The sequence below is a fragment of the Embiotoca jacksoni genome, unplaced genomic scaffold (genome assembly GCF_022577435.1).
Source record: "Embiotoca jacksoni isolate LCO1_2020_lvr unplaced genomic scaffold, fEmbJac1.0.p SCAF_31, whole genome shotgun sequence".
NCBI lineage: Eukaryota > Metazoa > Chordata > Actinopteri > Embiotocidae > Embiotoca > Embiotoca jacksoni.
The window spans coordinates 3,162,214-3,181,972 of record NW_027185383.1 but is presented as its reverse complement, the minus strand read 5'-3'; the positions used below and the strand labels follow the sequence as shown (position 1 = coordinate 3,181,972).

At 47.0% G+C, this 19,759-nt stretch overlaps 3 protein-coding genes across 5 annotated transcripts; 2 read left to right on the top strand and 1 right to left on the bottom strand.

Moving 5' to 3' along the window:
- Nucleotides 1–1,130: 1,130 nt before the first annotated feature.
- On the top strand, nt 1,131–6,777 carry LOC138207257 (uncharacterized). The gene is made up of 4 exons (XM_069164362.1): nt 1,131–1,458; nt 1,742–1,869; nt 3,410–3,503; nt 4,569–6,777. The coding sequence occupies exons 1-4, from the start codon at nt 1,206–1,208 to the stop codon at nt 5,531–5,533; spliced, it is 1,440 nt and encodes a 479-aa protein (XP_069020463.1). The 5' UTR covers nt 1,131–1,205; the 3' UTR covers nt 5,534–6,777.
- Nucleotides 6,778–7,269: 492 nt separating this feature from the next.
- LOC138207254 (E3 ubiquitin/ISG15 ligase TRIM25-like) lies at nt 7,270–11,709 on the top strand. 3 transcript variants are annotated; one of them, XM_069164361.1, is made up of 8 exons: nt 7,270–7,351; nt 7,954–8,235; nt 8,349–8,666; nt 9,015–9,107; nt 9,190–9,274; nt 9,364–9,441; nt 10,219–10,305; nt 10,894–11,709. In XM_069164361.1, the coding sequence occupies exons 2-8, from the start codon at nt 7,981–7,983 to the stop codon at nt 11,424–11,426; spliced, it is 1,449 nt and encodes a 482-aa protein (XP_069020462.1). In that variant the 5' UTR covers nt 7,270–7,351; nt 7,954–7,980; the 3' UTR covers nt 11,427–11,709. The 3 variants fall into 3 exon arrangements, with proteins under 3 accessions (XP_069020462.1, XP_069020461.1, XP_069020460.1); XM_069164359.1 differs by lacking the exon at nt 7,270–7,351 and adding an exon at nt 7,699–7,782; XM_069164360.1 differs by lacking the exons at nt 7,270–7,351; nt 10,219–10,305 and having other exon boundaries at nt 7,698–8,235.
- A 796-nt stretch (nt 11,710–12,505) lies between these two features.
- tox4a (TOX high mobility group box family member 4 a) lies at nt 12,506–18,838 on the bottom strand. The gene is made up of 9 exons (XM_069164357.1): nt 18,339–18,838; nt 17,686–17,751; nt 17,269–17,568; nt 16,936–17,181; nt 15,566–15,904; nt 15,340–15,420; nt 14,550–15,242; nt 13,444–13,583; nt 12,506–13,285 (listed from the first exon to the last, which is right to left on the bottom strand). The coding sequence occupies exons 1-9, from the start codon at nt 18,441–18,443 to the stop codon at nt 13,228–13,230; spliced, it is 2,028 nt and encodes a 675-aa protein (XP_069020458.1). The 5' UTR covers nt 18,444–18,838; the 3' UTR covers nt 12,506–13,227.
- Nucleotides 18,839–19,759: the final 921 nt, after the last annotated feature.

Below are 19,759 nucleotides of genomic sequence, written 5' to 3'. Positions count from 1 at the left end.
ATGTGTGAAGTGTAACAGTAAGTCTGTGATGATTTTGATCACATAATAATATGGGAATTTCTTGACATAATAAAGTGTTGTGATGGTAAATAGATACAAAGCAGACAGAGCAGACATCAGTGCCCGAAAACTTAAACACTTAAAGATGTTTTTGGCACCCATCGTAGGAAATATTAAAGAAGAGATTGTGGACATCGGTGGTGCATTTCAAAGTCCTATAGCCTATATTATATTGTTAGATTATAGTTAGTAAATCATTAATGTGTACATCACTTTAATGTTTCAGCTGGCGTACATATAATCTATGCCTGATATCTTTGAGTTACAACAACTGTGGTCAGCCTCTGGGATGTAGAGTATTGGGGGTTTTGGGCATTGGTGGTTCTTATAGCATGTTTATGTTCGGCCAGTCTTGCCTTCAATTCTGCAAAAAAAACCAAAAAAAACCTCACACGGACACGCAAGTTTGTAAACTACATAAGACTTATTGCAGTTTTTAAATTACTTTATTCTATTCTTTTGACCTGATGTTATGTTGATAAAATACTCTATGTTAGTCATATTATTACAGCGATTGCAAAGTCCACATTTCCTGTCACCTTTTCAGGTAGTTAACCAAGTTATGTTGTGCAGGGGCAGGATAACTTCTATAACTATCTATGAAGGGTTGGAGCTCCTCTGAAGCTGATGATAGTGGCATCTAAGAGCTTCTCCAAGAGGACTGATACTTATTATGTTTGATTTAATGATTTGTTCATTCTGTTTGCTTCACTGTTGTAGTACAGACTACACTTTATCTGATCACTGTTGTTTCTTCTGCTTGTGCACCAATAACTGTTATCTATTGAGACATCTTGCTTTATTGTCAGCTGTGGAAGTAGTTTTAGGTTTTTGAAATTATTGACCCCTTGAATGTGTCAGATTTGTTCATCTCAAACTGGTTTAATCCTCAAACTGAGGGGCACCAGGGAGACATGTTCTTCACACCCGAGTCGGACATTTTAATCCGCTCCGCCCCTGTGAAGCTCGTGATGTAACCAGTCGGCCCCTCATTGGTTGGCGCGCTTGCGCGAATACGAAACACGCCTCCTTCTTCTGCGAGCCATGTGGTTGTCGTTGGTAAATACAAATCAGGCGATTCTCACTTCCGTTTCGGTGTAAATTTGTTGCACACACTTCGCTTCTTCACAGCCGCAGCGGCCAGAATGTCAGCGGCCGTCGTGGACCTCCAGTCGCAGGTGGAGTCGGTGCTGGGGACGCTGGTGAAGACGGCCACGGTGGATCTCATCAAACTGTTCGAGAGCCGATACCGAGCCGCGGCGGTGGATGTAGGCCGCACCGAGGACAACAAGGGGAAGGAACCCGAGGTGATGCTCGATAGTTTGTCGTGTGGGGACACAAAGCGTAGCATCGGAGTGCAGGTGGACGAGGACATGTATCGGCTGGTGGAGCTCTCAGGTGTGTGTTGTTTGAGATTTAAATGCCCTGACTTCCTGGTTGAGTCCACGGCCAGGCTGCAGGACTAAATACATGTGCAGGCAAAACTACATTATAAAACCTAGTGGTGCAGTCAATGTATAACTTACTGATGCATATTTGCATGCCATGCATTAAACATTCGTGCATGCTCTGTGTTCATTTGTTGCACTGCCCACCTGCAGAGTGCACAACAGGACCTCAGGGGAAACTCGTGTTAAGGAATGTTTGTCTCTGTTTTAACCCCTCCTCCTCTTGTCTACAGGCCCCACCTTGCTCACAGATGATGGTTGTTTGAGGGGATGCAGGGAGGTGGTGTTGGAGGAGGGGTGTCCCATTCCATCTGAAATCCTCCTGGCTGGAGATAATGGCCATGTTGAACCCGTGTCAGAGGTCAGTGAGAATTTACAGGAGTGCAGAGACCCGATGGGCCGGTGTGGACAGGGATCTACTTTTAGCACAATTCGTCATACTTGTTTTTACTGGAATGTGTTGCCCCAAGGCTGATTTTATTGTTTTTAAAGGGGAAATTCTCCACTTTTTATCTGGATGTCCTCTCAGTGTTGACGGTAGATGTTGTTAACTGAATCAAAACATTCCTCAGTATGTGCAGTATTCAAAGAGAAAGATGGGTTTTCCTGCAGACAGAGGTGTGCCGGCAGGACCTACGTGTACCAGGATGCATTGCACGCAAGCCTCTGACATCAAACCCCCTAATCTTTTGGGTCCCTCAGCTGAGTCTCTCCCCTTATAGCACCCACTCAACAAAAGAACGATAAGCAGACAGATGATAAAGTTTGCAGAGAGTAAAAGATGGAACAGAAAGTAGTTATTCATCAGGAGGCTATTAATACTGATCATATACTGTAATGTTAGCAGCTATTGTAAACGTATACAACACAACATGTTGAGAAAACCGCAATGTATTACCACCGTTGTACACTTTGTTTGCCTCGAAATATTGATAAGTGATCAAAAAAATCCTCCCTCAGTGGTCATCTGCCCTCTCAGCGCTGCTGGTTTTATTTTAGCTGTCTTTTTTTTTTTTATGTTGAAGAAAAAGATGGTCAGGCCGCTTTTTTTTTTGGTTGGCATTGATGACAACATCCAATAAAAACGTCTCACGCTGAAAATCATTGCAGCAAAATGATTCAGTTTCTGTTGGCATTAAACAAGTTTGTGCAAAACCACAGTTTCTGAACCTCTTGTGCTAGACTTTTTTTTTTTTTAATGCTCGCATATATCTGATCAGCTGATGGGCGTGTCCCTGTGACGGTCTATATGTGTGATGACGAGGTGTTGTTTTTCACTTTTCTGTATTCAGACAGCAGATTTCCTGCGGGCTGCCATGTTGCCTCTGTTGTTGTCATGTAAACGTACTCAACTGGGAAGTTGGAGGTTACCAAATCGTAACTTTCCTGCTGTCCCAGCTGCCCAAATGCACCAATAAACAGTTCATAAGGCAGTGCTCAACGGATTGTTGAGACCCTTGCTTTTCAATAAACCTACATTTCATCAGACTCCGAAGACCCTGTGTTTGATTTGTAATACTACGAGTGGTGTGAAAGGTCCAGGCCAGTTAGGCCCCGGCGAAGAATTTCCGCCACACTACTGCAGCCGCAGCTTCGGCCTCTCTCATGCTGCGTTTCTTTGGCACTATATTCAGACAGCTGAATATTTGAGCCAGTCTCATATTTTAGGATGACATTTTTGCTGTTTGAAATCTAGCGAGTTGCAGCTCAAGCAAGGAGAACAAAGTTTGTTTTCGTGTGGCATGTAAAGCGCCCTCGAGGGACCCAGTCTGCTCAGTTATCCAGCACCAACTACGTCACTGTATATGTTTATTGCTCCAGTCGACAACCATAAAAAGAGTGGTGGATTTTCCCTTTATTGACCCGTATTTATGTAAATCTGTTGTTTCTTCTTTGAGCAGGTTGTGGCAGAGACTGTGGACATGGTGGAGATCAGCATCTTCGACCCGGAGTCTGTAACCGAGAGTGATGCTACAACAGAAATAGTTTTGCACGGTAAGAACTGTTACTCCACACGATGTCCTTGAGATCGTTGATTGATAGATAGATAGATAGATAGATAGATAGATAGATAGATAGATAGATAGATAGATAGATAGATACTTACTTACTTACTTACTTACTTACTTAATTAATCCCCAAGGGGAAATTCTTTTGTTGTCTTTGTAATTTTTGTGTCCTTTGTAATATAACACCAGATGGCAGGAGACACAAACAAGTGAGATTGGTTGATGACTGAACTTGTGGTGCAACAGCTCAAAAGCATAGATCTCCTTACCAAACAAAAATATTTTTCACTTCTCAAAATTCCCGTTCTGTCCGAAAGTACTTATGACAAGAACAACTGTTTGAAAAATCTATAGACGTGCAAATGAATTGCACAACAATAAGAAACGCCTTTACTGAGTAAAGACTTTAAGCCAGTATGGTTAGCCTGGTAATACCAAATCACCTTGTGTATACAGTGTATGGGTGGGTTACAGTACAGTGGGAGGGTTTCCGGTTGTTCCACCCAAATGGGCGTAGATCTGGAGTTATTTTTGAAGCTGTTGGAGCAGCCTTTAACCAATGAGCACTGACCACCATGTAAAAACCCGTTTGCTGTGCGCTGAAACTCACCAAGCTGTAAACAAGAGAGAACCTTCCCCAATGTGAGCTGACTACAACTCCATGTTAGTAATTGACTGTTACAGACTTTAAAAAAAAAAATAAAAAAAAAGTTTTAGGCATTGTTTCTTCTCTGGATTCAGTTTCATCGAGCTCTACCACCAACATCCTCAACTTCATCGTCATCGCACTTATCATCGATTGGTCCGCCCTTCAGAGCGGTTAAGGGAACCTACAAGTGAACAGGGTTTCCAGACTTGAATCACAGCAATAACTGAAGTCGTGTGTACTAGTAGAGCAGAGCTCGGTTAACGTTGGGCACCCTACATCTGAAAATGGGTTTTATTATGTTCAGTAAGAAAACTCACACTACAACCTTTCCATAAAAAGAGGGGAGGGATGGAAGAAGGACGGGAATGTACAATAACATTAAAATGTGTCTGATATTTTCAGTCTCTGCAGAGACACTGACAGACTCACCGAGGTGTGGATCTACGGAGAGCTCACCAGCTAAACAGAAGCCTCTCGTGATCCGACCGGATACGAGTGACGCCACCTCTGGGCAGAAGGTGAAGTTCGTTTGCCCGTTATTCCTCAAGCCGGAGTCTCCAGCGCTCAAACACGACAACCCCGAGAAGCCCGTGCGAGCCGAGCCTCAGCAAGCCGAGCCCGGCAGCACTGCCAAGGGAACCGCCTACAGTCCGTCCCCGTCAGACGGAGCCGTGACTCCTGCACAGGTTGGGGTTTGGGAACGGATCCACACGCCGAAGGAGACCAAGAACCATCTCCAGATGAAACTGAAACTGGCCTCTCCAGATCAAAAGCTGCTGCGTCCCTGTGCAGTGCAGCTGGTGAATGTGCTGACTGTGCCGGAATCAGAGATGAAGATTCAGGGGGAAGCTGCCAGTGTGAACCACAACACAGGCTGGCCTCAGCCCAAAGACCTCCGCCGCCATCAAGGTCCTCACACGGGCCATCGCCTCTGCTGCTTCACACAGTGCGAGAGCGGCATTTGGCGTCTCCAAAAGGTCGTCTTGCACTCCCGGGACGGATACGCCTGCAGCATCTGTGACAAATCATTCAAGCGGAGGAAGATTCTCCGGCGACACGAGCGCTTCCACACTGGAGAGAAACCGTACTCGTGTTCGCAGTGCTCCAGCACATTCGCCCTGAGAAAGAGCCTCCGCCGCCACTTGAGGTTCCACACGGGGGAGAGGCCGCACACGTGCTCGCAGTGCGGCAAAAGCTTCCGTCTGCGAGAGAACCTGAAAGCGCACTCGAGGTTTCACACCGGAGAGAAGCCGTTCAGCTGCGCCGTGTGCGGCAAGATGTTCAGGATCCTGAGGAATCTGGAGAAACACAAATTAAGCCTTTGTGAAGCCTTTGTTCCTTCGTTCAAGATGATTGCTGGCTTGTAGCTCTCGAGAACTGCTGTCGTTGGCAGGTTGTGGTGGTTGCACTCTTTTCTACCTCAGACTGGAAACACTAAATAGCTTTTACAGACGTCCATATTGATCTTTTTTTTTTTTTTTTTTTTTTTTAAACTTGTACTACTGATTGTCTTGTTTTTCGTTGTCTCTATTTGACATGTTTTTGCTTCATCTGGGCCTGTGGTGGACCTGGCAGAGTGCAAGAGTTCTACTCAACATTTTTAGCATCAGACTTTCTGAGAAACGGATATATCCGTCTGCAGGGAAATATCCGAACCCCACCTTTGCACAGTTAACCTGGTATACCTGCTGAAGTACTCTGCCGCCTCGATGAGATTGTTGTTTATAAAAGTAGACGTAGCTTCAGCGTCTGAAAAGTGAGGCGAAGGCGGAAGTGCCTTAAACTGCAATACACTCGAGGAGGTAGCTCCAAAAAGGCTCCGGGCTCCATGGACTCCAATTAAACTTCTGTTAAACTAAGTTATCTGGCGGTCCATCTGAAAATAATCCCATCATTCATTAGATATTAGGCCTCAGAAAGCACCATTTTGGGGGGGCGCGTATGTTTGATTAACAGGCCTGTGTTGGAGTCGGGTCCACTATTGGTGGACGGGGCATACTGTCCCCAGGTTTCCAATCAGATCCACTGCTTATTCCTCCCCAGCTCATCCAAATATGCTCACTTCTGGCTCCAAACCGTTCAGAGACCGCAAGATGGTGACCGCCAAAATCCAAACTCGAGGCTTTATAACGGCAGTTCACAAACCAATGAGTGACGTATCTGTTGGTTGGAGCGCACCAGCAATGTTTTATGCCTTTTATAGGACCACATAAAATATCTGGTGGTTGTCTGGTCGGGCAAAGTACAGATCTCCATCTGCCCACCTCTCCTTATATAAACTATTTCTACTCAGTTCTTTAGTTTTTTTTTTGTTTTTTTTTACTGTACACTCATACCTCTTATCAATGTGATTTTCCTTTTTATTCATATGATTAGCCTTCTGGCTGTATGTAGAGGTCTTGCTGTCCCTGTCCTAAATGTCTCGGAGTAGCCATGAGGGATCTGGTTATAATGTTAAACCGCATTGTGGACAAACAAATGTGATTTCATGTTCTCTTTTAAAATACTGATTAAAATGTTTTTACATTCCTTGACACATACATCGACAAATCTTTTTTTATACATGTTGCCAGATAACATTTGCCTTGTGTATTAATAAAATAAAAAGTAAAACCTGTTGTGGTCAACAGACTTTTATTTTGCAATAATCCCCAGGACATAACGTCCAGTAATAGCATCACCTTTTTAATAAACGGGTAGAAAGAAGCAAACGAGTAAATATCACAAAGTATTTCTCAAATTGTATAAAAACAGAGGAAGCAGCAGAAGTACACAAAAAAAAGTATTATTAGACAACTTGGAGCAAGACGAAGGCCTCTTAATAAGAAGTCAACGGAGTTTCTAACTAGACGGAACCTCTTGTTTTTATCCGAGATGCTGAAGATGTGTTTAAAATAATAATAATAATAATAATAATTTAAAAAAAAAAAAAAAAAAGTTAATTTGGTGCGTGAGCAGCACGAGGACGTTTATAGGACGTAAAACCAGAAGAGTTCTGTTGCCATGGAGACGGTCGGTATCAGCACCGGGTTACAGAAAGTAGTTTTTAATTTCTTATTTCCTCCTTTTTGTAGAAGTCACGCTGAATCAGCTGCCGTCAGTCAGCAGCTGTCGGACGTTTGAAACTGTTCGTTGCAAATCTGCTGTCCAACTTCGGGGGACACGTGATAAACAGAAGGACTGCGGTAGGTACATTTAACCCGTTTTTGTTTTGGTATGTACTCTTTTTGTTGTTGTTGTTGTTGTTGTTGTTGTTATGACTGGTTTCCCTTCGCATTAAAACGTAATCTGTGATCTCTTTGAAGACGCACCGCGGTCAAACACCCACATTTCATTTTGGACTCGTCCGACCCGACAGGTGGAAATATTAACAGTAAATTAAGAGTTATGGACTTAAACATGCACGAAACTTGTTGATATTTAAATTATAACAAAGACGTTATGGTGACGTAATTCTGTATCTTTAAAACTAACATGTATATTTAGAGGCTCACTACACAACTGGCTCCGCCCTACCAGGAAGTACAAGCGTGAACTCAGCGGTGCTTTCACTTTTGGTCATGTGTGAGAGAAGGACCAGCAACACTGAGGATTTAACCAGCTTTTTGCTTTTTGGGTAGGAATTAAAACACTTTTTTTTTTTTTTTTTAGTCTCTATTCACCTACAATCTTTGGGCTCATACGGGTTATTCAAAACAAACAAAAACAAGAGGTGTTTTCAAAGGCAGCGGCCGGAGGGCTGAATAACGACAGCTCACTCCTTCCTGTCTGATCTTCTCATGCTCAGTGGCTCTCTGAAGAAGAGGGATCGAGGATGGAGGACGCAGAGAAAACTGGGGTGGAGGAAATGCTCATGTGCCCCGTGTGCCAGGACATCTTCAAGGATCCTCGGCAGCTGCCCTGCGGACACAGCATGTGTATGGGCTGTCTGGAAAACCTGATGGATCACTCTGACGTACCTTTCCGCTGCCCCGACTGCAGGGCACAGTTCGGACAGGTTGTCAGGGTTCAGAAGAACTATGCGCTGACCAGCATCGCAGAGGACTTCAGGGTGAACAGGAGGATCAAGGTACCACTTTTCTTTTTCTTTTTTCTTTTGTAACCCTCTTGTCTCTTCATTGAGACTCTTAAATAACGGGGGGAGTAAACTGAAAGGTTTATTTATCTGATTTCCGCGTGCAGGAAAAGCAGATGAAATGCGTATACTGCGACTACTGCCTGGAGAACAAAACCCTGGCCATCAAAACGTGCCTGAAGTGCGAGGTGTCGCTGTGCAAAGAGCACGTCAAGGACCACCTCCGGCTGCCGGTGTTCACGGGACACCCCCTGGTCCAGCCTGTGGGGGACATCCTGGACAGGAAATGCCCGCAGCACGAGGACGAGGTGCTGAAGTACTACTGCACCTCGTCCAGACGTTACATCTGCAACATCTGCGCCCTGCAGAGCAAGCAGCTCGACGTGGCCACCGAGGCCTCCACCGTCCTGCGGAGACATCTGACGGTGAGTTAAAACCGTGTTTCGCTGGAAAGATCAGGACATCTGGATGTGAATAAGGAAACAGCTGGATGGCTTCACAAGGTGCGGCCGAGGTAGCAACCGCTCGCTGTGAGCGGCAGGAAATTCCTTTTACCTGATTGTTGTGGAGAAACAGGATTTTCTGGTCCCTCAAGTTAAAAAGGTTAAGCCCCCCCCCCCCCCCAACCCCCCAACACACACACACACACACACTCACACCTTTTCTAACATTTTATAGATGAAATTAAAGAAAATAACCGTCAGATTGGGGAAACAATGGTCGTGGCTGATGATATGGAGTTTAAAGTCCTGCTGTGTGTGTCCATTCAACAGCAGTACATGGACCAACACTTCAAAATGCTCCTGGACCAAATTACGAAATCCACCGGCTCGATAACAAAACTGCAAGAAGACATTCAGCGTGACGTGAGCCCCGTTATCTAATTTCAAAGCATCTACAGTTTGTTTCCAACACTTTTCAGGTCTAATTTCTATTTTTCTGCACCAGAAGCAGAAAGTGAGCCGTGCTGACTCGAGGCTCAACGGGGTCACGGTGGTCGCGCTCTTTCTCTGGTTCATCGTTCTGTATTATGGTAACGGGATGCTGAGGCCTACTTTGTGTGCGTCTGTCTCGGCCGTACGCGTGAACTCACTGACGTCTACCTTTTTTGTCTCCAACCAGCCTACAGCTACTCTGTGGAAAACCAGATGTTTGAGAGCCAGCGGGAGCGAGAGCATCACAACCATGCCACCATTGCAGGTGAGAAGGCAGACTTAAAGTCCTCGCCGCTTCCTGCACGCACGCACAACAACAACAACAAAAACAACAACAGAGGAATTTCAACGATAGATGTTTTGGCTCAGTGTTCGTCAGCCAGTCAAGTTGCAGTTTACGCCCAGTTCGTCCGGACTCGTGTATGTCGTGAAGACTTTGACGGGGTCCTTATTGGTCAATGAAGCTGATTCTGACGAAACACAAAGTTGTATTAACCACAGCAGGCAGAGTTTCCAATACGGATGTTGCTGCAAAGAAACTACAAATTCTAAAAAGTGGACGCTCCGCGCACATCTTCAACCCGGCAGCACAGAAGACCTTTACAACCCACACAGGTGGGATCACTGTCACCAGCTCAGTGTCTGACTAAAGGTCAAATGTAGTCACAGGTCACACTGACCTTTGACCTTTGTTCCCCAAAAATTGAGTCACTTTATTCTTGGGACTAAGTAGACATGCGCCAAGTTTTTAAGAAACTCCTTGGAGGCGTATTATTAAGACATCATGCTCATCATAAAAGGCTGGAGGGACGGGCAACCCCAAAACATGACGCGTCCAGCTGAGGCTGTTACAGCATAACAGAATATGAGAAAAGAACAATGAGACTGATAAATACAAAGAAGGTGCTGGTCAGCAGACCTTCAGCATTAATGTATATGGTTGGTTGTCTAATGGTTGTGCATACAGATGACATTTCCATCTCTGGGAATGGAGCCAAAATGGGTTTTTATTTATTTATTTATTTTTTTTATTCCTACATAGAGCGCCGGGTTGATCAACCAATGAAGAGCTACGAACCTCCAGAAACAGTAGATCAAGATTGGAAACATGAACCTCTCGAAATATACGGTCAGATCAGAGAACTTGGATGTTTGTGTTGGAACCATTCAGATGTTGAAGAGCTCGAGGCAGCCCGTCGCTGTAACGGCAATACAGACACTCCTTCTGTCTGAAGTGTCACATTTAAGACACATCAGCATCTTGAGGCCCAAAGAGCATGTTTACGTACACACACACACACACACACACACACACACACACACACAGATGCAAAAACATAATGTAACCGTAGAGGAAGACAACCAGTCGTAAAGTCGGCGTACGGCCTGAATATGAGCTGCCGAGCTGAAGTTAGACGAACATTAGCCACCGTTTTGTACCCAAGTGGTCAAATTGGGCAACGCCTCATTTTGTTTAGCTTTGTAGTTGTAAAAAAAAAAAAAAAAAAAAAAAAAGCTCGTTCTTGTTTCAGATTTTACTCTGAATATGACATTTTTTTTTCTACGAGTCAGATTTGATCAATCCAACGTGGAATCCCTTTAAATCCAAAGCACCACAGGCTAATCATTCTTTACTCTGCATGGGCACGTGTCACCATTTGGGAAAGGATCCAAACAGTGTTGGAACCCTTTTAAAAACGGTCCGTCTGTCTTGCAGGACCCCTGACGTGGGACCTGGACACCGCCAGTCGTCTCCTCAAAATCTCCGCTGACCTCCAAACAGCAGAGCGAGTGAAAGCAGAGCTCGACTATCCAGACGGCGACAGCTGCTTTGACGCGCACGCGCAGGTCCTCTCCAGCCAGTGCTTCTCCTCTGGTACTCACGGGTGGGAGGTGGAGGCGGAGGGCTGCTGGGTCATCGCTGTGTCCTACAAGAGCATCCAGCGAAAGAACATCGACAGCAAAATCTTCGGCTACAACGCGGAGTCCTGGAGCCTCGCTCACTTTGGAAACGGCATGCTGTTTGCCGTCCACGACGGAAGATCGATATTCGCAGACGTAACCTTGCAGAGCGGCCGCATAGCAGTGGTGGTTAATTTTGAGGAAGGCAGCATCAAATTCAGCGCCGTGGGCTCCGCCACCAAACTGCTGCACGAGTTCAAGGCCACTCTGACTCAGACGGCGTGTCTGGGTTTGGGCCTTCATTTGGTGGATCCACCCAGCAGAGCCTCGATTGTTAAAGCTTGGTGAGCAATCCTGCAGACGGGCTCAAGTCCGGCGGCTGTTACTGCAGGAGGACGGACGGACAGGACGGACCGAAGCCAAAACACCTCGGGAATAGCTAAGCTTATGTTTTATGGTACGTGTGATTGGCAGATTTCTTTCTTGGTTGTAGGTTTTAATTCAATACGAATGTATTTTCAATCAAAAGTGTTTCTCATTTTGGTTTTGTTGGCTCCCAGATTGGCCATTTTTTTTTTAAAGAATTCAACCTAAGAATATGACTGACACTAAATAAAAGTTTTAAGACTTACCTCTCAACGCTAAAAGTATTTTAACAATGATACTCCAAGTCTAAGCACTTTTTTGACAAAGCAACATCAACCCTGTCACCGTTGGTCCAGGACTTTGAATAACAAGTAAAACAATGTTGCTGTAATACATTTAAATAGACATGTTGTTCTCTGGGACTGTCACAAATTATTATTATTATTTTTAATTCAAAAACTAATTGCGATCGTTACTGCTTTAAATATAAGAATTCTACACATGATCTTGAACTTCAAAGCTTCACCTTGTTTTCTGGAGTCTACATTTGACAGGAGTTCATGAACAGCATGGACGCTTCTCTTCTCGTCTTCAGGGACAACGCAACTAGAAACTCCTCCAGTGTATCTCTGTGTAACCTTTGCTGAACACTTGACACTTTATCCGGTTTACAGCTCTCGGACGATGACGTACCTTTATTCTCACACCAGTAGAAAAGAGTCCCAAAGTCAGGAAAACTGACCGTAACGTCAACGTTTGGCCGACAGCAGCTGACATCAGTCGCCATAACTTCCTGTTCAGATCAGGTAAATGAAAGCTTCAGCAGCCGGTGTGTGTGTGTGTGTGTGTGTGTGTGTGTGTGTGTGTGTGTGTGTGTGTGTGTGTGTGTGTGTGTGTGTGTGTGTGTGTGTGTGTGTGTGTGTGTGTGTGGACTGACTTGGAGGCAGGGTGTCTTTGAATTGTTCGAGTTTTTTTTTTTTTTTTAATTTGTCGGAGGAAAATTATTGTATATTTTCTCTGAAAAGTTTCCTAATTTAAGGCCGCAGCAACAACAAGAGGAAAACCAGCAGCCTGAGCGATGTCGCTCTTTTATTAAGAAAACATGAAGGTCGAGCATTCTTCAACAACTCACTGATCTGAATGTTTTACAAAAATGAAGGCAATATTGAGCCGAGAAGGCCACTATTCTCCGTACAAAACAAGCCATACAATGATACAAAACGCTGCTCCGCTCCAACCGAGGCGTCCCCGCTACACAAAACACAAACTGCGACTGTCGTAGGTTCTCCTGCTTCAGAAGACGAACACTGAACAATGTCAAAGCACGGATTTCCAACTTGATGTAGAAAGTCAGACGGAGAGCGCTGTACATGTCACGTCCTCGGTAAAAAAAAAAAAAAAAACACTTGACGTGTTTATCTTTGTTTTCTTTTGGCCTTTTTACAACATTTTTCAATAAACTCTAAACTGAGAGTTGAGAATATTGTTGTGTCTCTTTCATACTTCTCTAGCTGCCACTGATGCCTGACTAAAAGTTATATACAAACAAGCACTACAGTTATCCACATTGCAGATACTCCTGTAGTAACAAGGCCAACAATACTTGCATGGAATATCCGTCCTTATTCTGTGCCCGTTTAGCATAATGTCACAGATTTGTACAAAATGAAAAGCATTATGAGTCCTATGTGGTGTGAAGCGCCATGTCCTGCGCTGCGCCGCTTTCCGCATCCGTTCTTCAACCCTCAACGTGTCCCGGTGAAGAACAGGCTGATGCCGCTCTTCACTTCACCGTCGCCATGTTCTGACTCCTGATGGAGCACCACGCCTTGAATATGTCTCTGCGAAACACAAGTGATCACGTTGAGAAAAGTTCTCGTGCGTGTGTGTGTGTGTGTGTGTGTGTGTGTGTGTGTGTGTGTGTGTGTGTGTGTGTGTGTGTGTGTGTGTGCGCGGGAGACGACCGGCGCAGCGACGCAGCCGTCGGAGCTCTACGTACCTGCAGTGAGTGGCCACGCATTCGTTACTGCAGTACTCTTTGTCCCAGTCGTCGCTCTCCACTGCCGGGTTGTTGCAGCCGACCCTCACGCACAACGCACTCCTCATCGCATCGCCGGACCCGTTCACCTCCATCTCGTCCTGGAAATCGACGGAAGGGTTAATATCCGGCGATCTCTGTACGCCGAGCTCGGCTCGCCACGCTCGCTACCTCCGTTTACTCGGTCGCCTGGCGCGGCGACAGCCGGGCCCGCCGACGCGTCTACGTCTACGTCTCGCCGAGGCCTCCTGAACGCGAGCTCTTCTCACGCAGACGGAGTCACGGCGGAGTTTTGAGCGGCAGCTGCTGCCTGCGGGAGCTGCAGCGTCCTGGATCGTCCCTGATGTATTTATCTTAACGACGTTGTTTTAAAGAAGAAGATGGACAGAACGGATGTTTGTAAAATGTAAAAATCGCAGTTAATTTCCGTTAAACTTGTGTCATTTTAGACACTTTTAGTATTCTCTTACAGTTTCTAAAACATTTAAATTAATTTGCAAATTTTGGCCAGTTTGATAATAAAGAGTCATTTCTGTTGTCCAGTGGGAAAGAATTCTTAATTACACCAGCTGTGATTGAATATTGTTAAAATAACTACTGAAAAAAACCATAAAAAGTCAAAGTCCTGGTCGCTCAAAAGCTGAGTGATGAAGGGAAGTTCCCAGCTTGATTCTCAGCCGGCTGCACGTCCTCCATTTCCCCACAATACCTGTCTGTCTCTACCAAGAGACGTTAACAATTTGTTTTTTTAACAAAAACACAACTTATGATGCACTTTTGAAAAAAAACAAAAAAACAAACACCAATGAATTATTCATGAAACTGATACAGTATATTGATTAATCGATGAGAAAATATCATTGAGTCGAAGCCTTGGCTTGAAGTAACGCTGAATGGGTCTGCGCTGCACTTAATGTCGGGAAATTGTTGCTACGACAACCACTTCGAATTTCAAGTGTTGGAAAAACTTGAATATGCGAGATCATGAAGAATCCCCATTATTTAAATGAAGACAGACGAGTTAGACGTTTGGCCAGAGACAACAACAAAGAATGAAGGACGTTTACCTCCTCTGAATGCAGCACCTCTGTAACGACGTCCTCGTCCGGATGTCCTGACGGCTCAGCAGAGTTCACCACCTGCACCGACACGACGGGCGCAGACTGGGCGGACGTGGTCGCAGTGGACGATGAAGCCGCAGTGTTCGGGACAATAATCGGCAGGGCCTCGTTGCCCTGAATGGAGGCGGGAACTATTTTGATCTGCAGCGGAGGTGGAGGCGTAGCCGTGACGGAGACGGCGTGGCCCGGCGCGGCGCCTCCCTCGCGCGGCTTGGCCTGCAGCGGCGGCGGCGCCGGCGCCATCTGCTGGAGCCGCGGCGGAGGCGGCGCGCTCTGCATCTGCTGCAGCGGCGGCGGCTGGCGCGAAGCGCCCGACACCACCAGGGTGGGCTGCAGGGCGCGGACCCCTCCGGGCAACACGGTCACCAGCTGCCCGCCCCCCTGCAGCATGTGCTTCGGGATGATGATCTTGGTGATGGTCTGGGCCGGGGTCACCGCGGCGGGAGCGGGAACTTTGTTTGCCCCCGTGCGGGACCGGGTGATCATCTCCGGGACGTCCAGGATGATGTTGGAGGCGCAGATGTTGGTGATGGTGTTCTCTTCCAGGCCGGTGCCGGCCGGGCGGATGGCCTGGTGGGCGGCGGGCGGGGGAGCCGCCGGAGGTGGTGAAGGGGGAGTCTCCATCTCCTCGGCGGCAGGCTGGGAGGGAGGAGGACGGGTTCAAGACGTTGGAAAAGGGAGTGAAATGAAACACAGGAGTCTGCTGGTGTTGTTTTAGAGGAGGACGTGACGTTACCTGTGAGAGCTGGTTGGCTCTGTAAGCTGCAAGCGCTTTCAAATACTCCCTTTTGGCTACTTCTGTCTTTCTCTTGTACACCTAAAGAAAACCAAACAAACACAAACCACGGTTTTCACAGTTACTTTTCTCACCATTTGCAGCAGCAATCTCTCTCCAGCCATGACAGACAAAAGAGGGATCCTACACGTGCTGCGGGTCACATGCAGTACACGTGTGCACGTACGTGTTTTTGTTCCTCGGCCAGACTGTCCCACATAGAGGCCACGATCTTCGACACCTCCCCGAAAGAAGCGTTGGGGTTCTGGCCTTTAATGGCGGCCTGCGTGTCTCTGAAGAACAACGCGTACGCTGAAACCGGTTTCTGGGGCTCGTTGGGATCTTTCTTCTTCCTCCCTTTCTTCACGCCCATCATTGCCGTCGCTGAGGCCAGCGTGGCGGGCTTCCCCCCGCCCCGCCTGGCTGTCGCCGGGGAGACGGAGGATGAGGGAGCCGAGTGAGAGGACACGTGGGAGAGGACGGACGGGGACGAGAGAGACATCGGGGAGTCTACCAGCACACTCCTCTGAGAAGGGCGAGAGAAAGCGGGAGAGATGGGAGGTGAATCACACGGTTACAGACGGAGCTGCGAAAGAAGGATTCAACCTCCGGATTTCTTCTATTTTTGTGCGTCTCAAACGGTGTCAGATCATCTTCGGGCTAAATCTAACAGAAAACCAAGGCAACCAGAGTAAACGCAAAATACACGGTTTAAAAAGATCATTGTAAACATTGAGGTAAAAAGGTGATCTGCTACCTGAACCTCCGACGTGAGTCGCCCCTTCGTTTCTATTGTGTTTCACCTTCAACAGAAACAAACCTCCGGATCACCGGAGCTCAGTCTGACGCCAATGGAGTGAAATATTGTCCGACTCGTCTTTGCAGAGCTGCTTTAGTGCGGCAACGCTGGAGGGTTCGTGCCAGCTGCTCTTTCCACGTCCCGCCGCAGCCACAGTTTGAGGTTCAAACCTTTGATTAAGTCACTCCCAAGTTTTACCACTTCAGTACTTAATGCTGGAAACATTGACGTGCTGCATCGCCCAGCCGAACTCAACCTTCGACTCAGAGCACACTTCATATTTTCCGTCTATGATGGAAAGTTTCCCCTCAGCATGATACTGCCACCTCCGTGCTCGACTGTAACGCTCTTGAAAGTGGAATTTTTGTTTTGGTTCATGTCAGATGCAACAGGACCGCCGTCTGTCAAACAGTTCAACCAAAACAACTTTCTCCCGAAAGCTTCCGCGTTCATCGAGGATGAAAACTTTTTTTCACCGGCGCAGTTGGTGTTAAATTGTCCTGTTGCTTCATTACATCATTTAAAACATGTGAATATTTTATTTACCGAGGCCGCCTTTGTTTTATGTTAAACTTTGTTGTGAGATCTGACACGGTTTTAAATGAGATACAAACATAAAGCTCGACCACTTTTTTCACATAAAAATGGTGTGACTTGTATGTAACTGGTTCAGAATCCAAACTACAATCACAAAAAGGTTTTGAGTACGAGACCGGCCGTCAACGTGGGCGTCGGCCTCTACAAGGGTCGCTCCTCACCTTGAAGTCATCCATGTCCTCATCCTGCAGCGAGCCGGCCGGAGACGGCGTCGCCGACAGCGGCTGCTCGAGCGTCTCCGAATGATGCCCGATGGTTTCCCCCCCCAGACCCAGAGCCAGCTCCGACTGGTTGATGGTGGCGAGTTGACTGCTCCCCAACAGGCCGTGACCGATGTCGCCGAGTTGAACGTCGATGGTCATGGGGGACGAGCTGCTGAAGTGGGATCCGCTGGAGTTCCCCAGTTCCTGTGGAGGGATGAGAACACACAAACTCGTAATCGCGTCGCACTTAAATACATCACTCGGTACTCGGTACGCCGCCGGAGGCCTCACCAGCGCGGAGGAGCTCAGGAGGGCTCCCCCTCCGGCCTGGCTCATCGTCCCCAGGTTCAGCTGCTCCAGGCCTTGAGAGCCGGAGTTCACGAAGGTGGAAGCGAAGGACGGGTCGTTGGCCTCGACCACCAGGTTGCTGACGAGGCTCCGGGAGCCCGAAGGCCCCCCGGTGCCATCGGACCCGTCTGTCAGCTCGAAGTGGGACACGGCATCACCGATGCTCAGGGCCGGGTCCGGGTCGAGGGAGATGGGGGGGATCTCGAAGACCTCGTCGCCGAGACTGGGAGTGTGAAACGTCTGCTGTAAGTGACCAGAGGGGTAAAGAGCCACGTGAGCGGACACACGTCAATCAGATCAGTGAGGACCACGTTGTCCCGGTGTGTTGTCCCAGTGTGTTGTCCCGGTGGACTCCCTCACCTCTGTGGACAGAAACGGATGTCCCGCTCCGCTGATTGTGAGGTAACTGTCGCTGCCTTCAGGGAACTGAAAGACAACCGATATTGTTAAAGTGAAGTGCAGCTTCTCCTCCTCTCCTCCTCCCCTCCTCCTCCTCTCCTCTCTCCTCCTCCTCCTCCTCTCCTCCTCTCTCCTCCTCCCCTCCTCCTCTCTCCTCTCCTCCCCCTCCTCCTCCCCTCCCTCCCCTCCTCTCTCCTCCTCTCCTCTCCTCCCCCTCCTCTCCTCTCCCTCTCCTCCTCCTCCTCCTCTCCTCCCCTCCTCCCCCTCCTCTCCCTCTCCTCCTCTCTCCTCCTCTCCTCCCCTCCTCCTCACCTTGTTCTCCTCCTCTCCTCCTCCCCTCTCCTCCTCCTCCCCTCCTCTCCTCCTCCCCTCCTCTCCTCTCCTCCTCCTCCTCCCCTCCTCTCTCCTCCTCCCCTCCTCTCCTCCTCTCCTCTCCTCCCCTCCTCTCCTCTCCTCCTCCCCCTCCTCTCCTCCCCCTCCCCTCCTCTCCTCCCCTCCTCCTCTCCTCCTCTCCTCCTCCCCCTCCTCTCCTCCCCTCCTCCTCCCCTCCTCCTCCCCCTCCTCTCCTCCTCTCTCCTCCTCCCCTCCTCCTCTCCTCCTCTCCTCCTCCTCACCTTGTTCTCCTCCGGGTATCCTCCGTACGCTCGGCTGTCCAAGAACTCAGAGTCAACATTTTGAGCACATCCGTCCGACAGGTCGGAGTAGAAATTAAGGTCCATTTTGAAACGACTTTACTCGAAGCGAAACGATCACACACGTGTTATAGTTTGTTGGATTTGAGGTTTTTATATAAATTATATGAATTATATAAATTATATAAATTATATAAATTATATAAATTACCTCCTCAACGACCCGCAAGTTAACTGGAGCTTCTAGCTAGCTAAGATCTGCCGGTTAGCATAATGTTAGCGCCGAAGAAATGATGCTAAACTGCCCTCGTTTGAAGCCCGCGGGAGAACTGGTCCAACGGGGGCGATTTCAGGCTAATAATTGCCAAATATGTTGGGAAAATACGTTTTGTTTCTCCCCCGCAGCAGGCCAAAGTCTCCCAGAGGCCCAGGACAAACCCATTCATACGCCGGAGTGCTGCTGCTGTTAGCGCCGCTCCGAACCGACAACATCGCTGGTGCCGCGTTCACGTGCCGTCGGAAAATACCATTACTACGTTCAACACGCGGCGGTGGCTGCGGTGTTTGTTAACTTAACTTTCAGCAAACTGTTTTACTTCCTGGAAGTAACTTTTAAGGTAAAAAAAAAAAAAATTAAAAAAAAGAAGCTCCTTAGCCAGCGAAGGTGAAACTGGTGCTTAACTTCTGGTGAAGTTTTGTCGGCCTAACGTTTCGTTTGGTCCGTTAAAACAAGCACTTAGATGACAGACACACATATTTCCGTTTTCATTTGAAGTGTAAAATGACACAACAGTCACCACGTGATCGACTTTTTTTTTTTTTCTTCCTAAAAATGAATACAGGTCTTATCATTTAATTACTCTAATTCAGTGATCAGGATTATTAATTGTCAGTGTTTCAAGGATGAAATGTGGTATTTTAAATTCAGTTGACACAACCTTTATAGAATTTGACTTTACAGCAAAATGTAGTCCATTGTTGTCCTTTCACCTTCAAATAATCAAACCAGTGTTAACTAGCATTTATTTAACATGACTGTATAGTAATATTATTTTCAAGCATCTATTCTCTGTCTGGGCGGCAATTTATCTTTATACATTTAAAATACCTTAACGACAAAGATTTACATTTTGTTCGGTAGCCGTCTGAAAAGTTTGTCCTCATAACAGATTGGACGATCACACTATATATCAGCAATTGTTATAACAAAGTTTTAAGAATTACTCAAGAAACCATTTTTTAAATTAAATCAAAGAATGAATAAGTTCTTTTTATGTCTTTATCTATAACAAAACAGCAAAAAAAAAACAACAACAAACAAACCTGGATCCACTGTGGTGAGGTATTGGATATTATCTGTGCTGTAAATAAATGCCCCCAAATGAATTGTTCTTTTGTGGTGC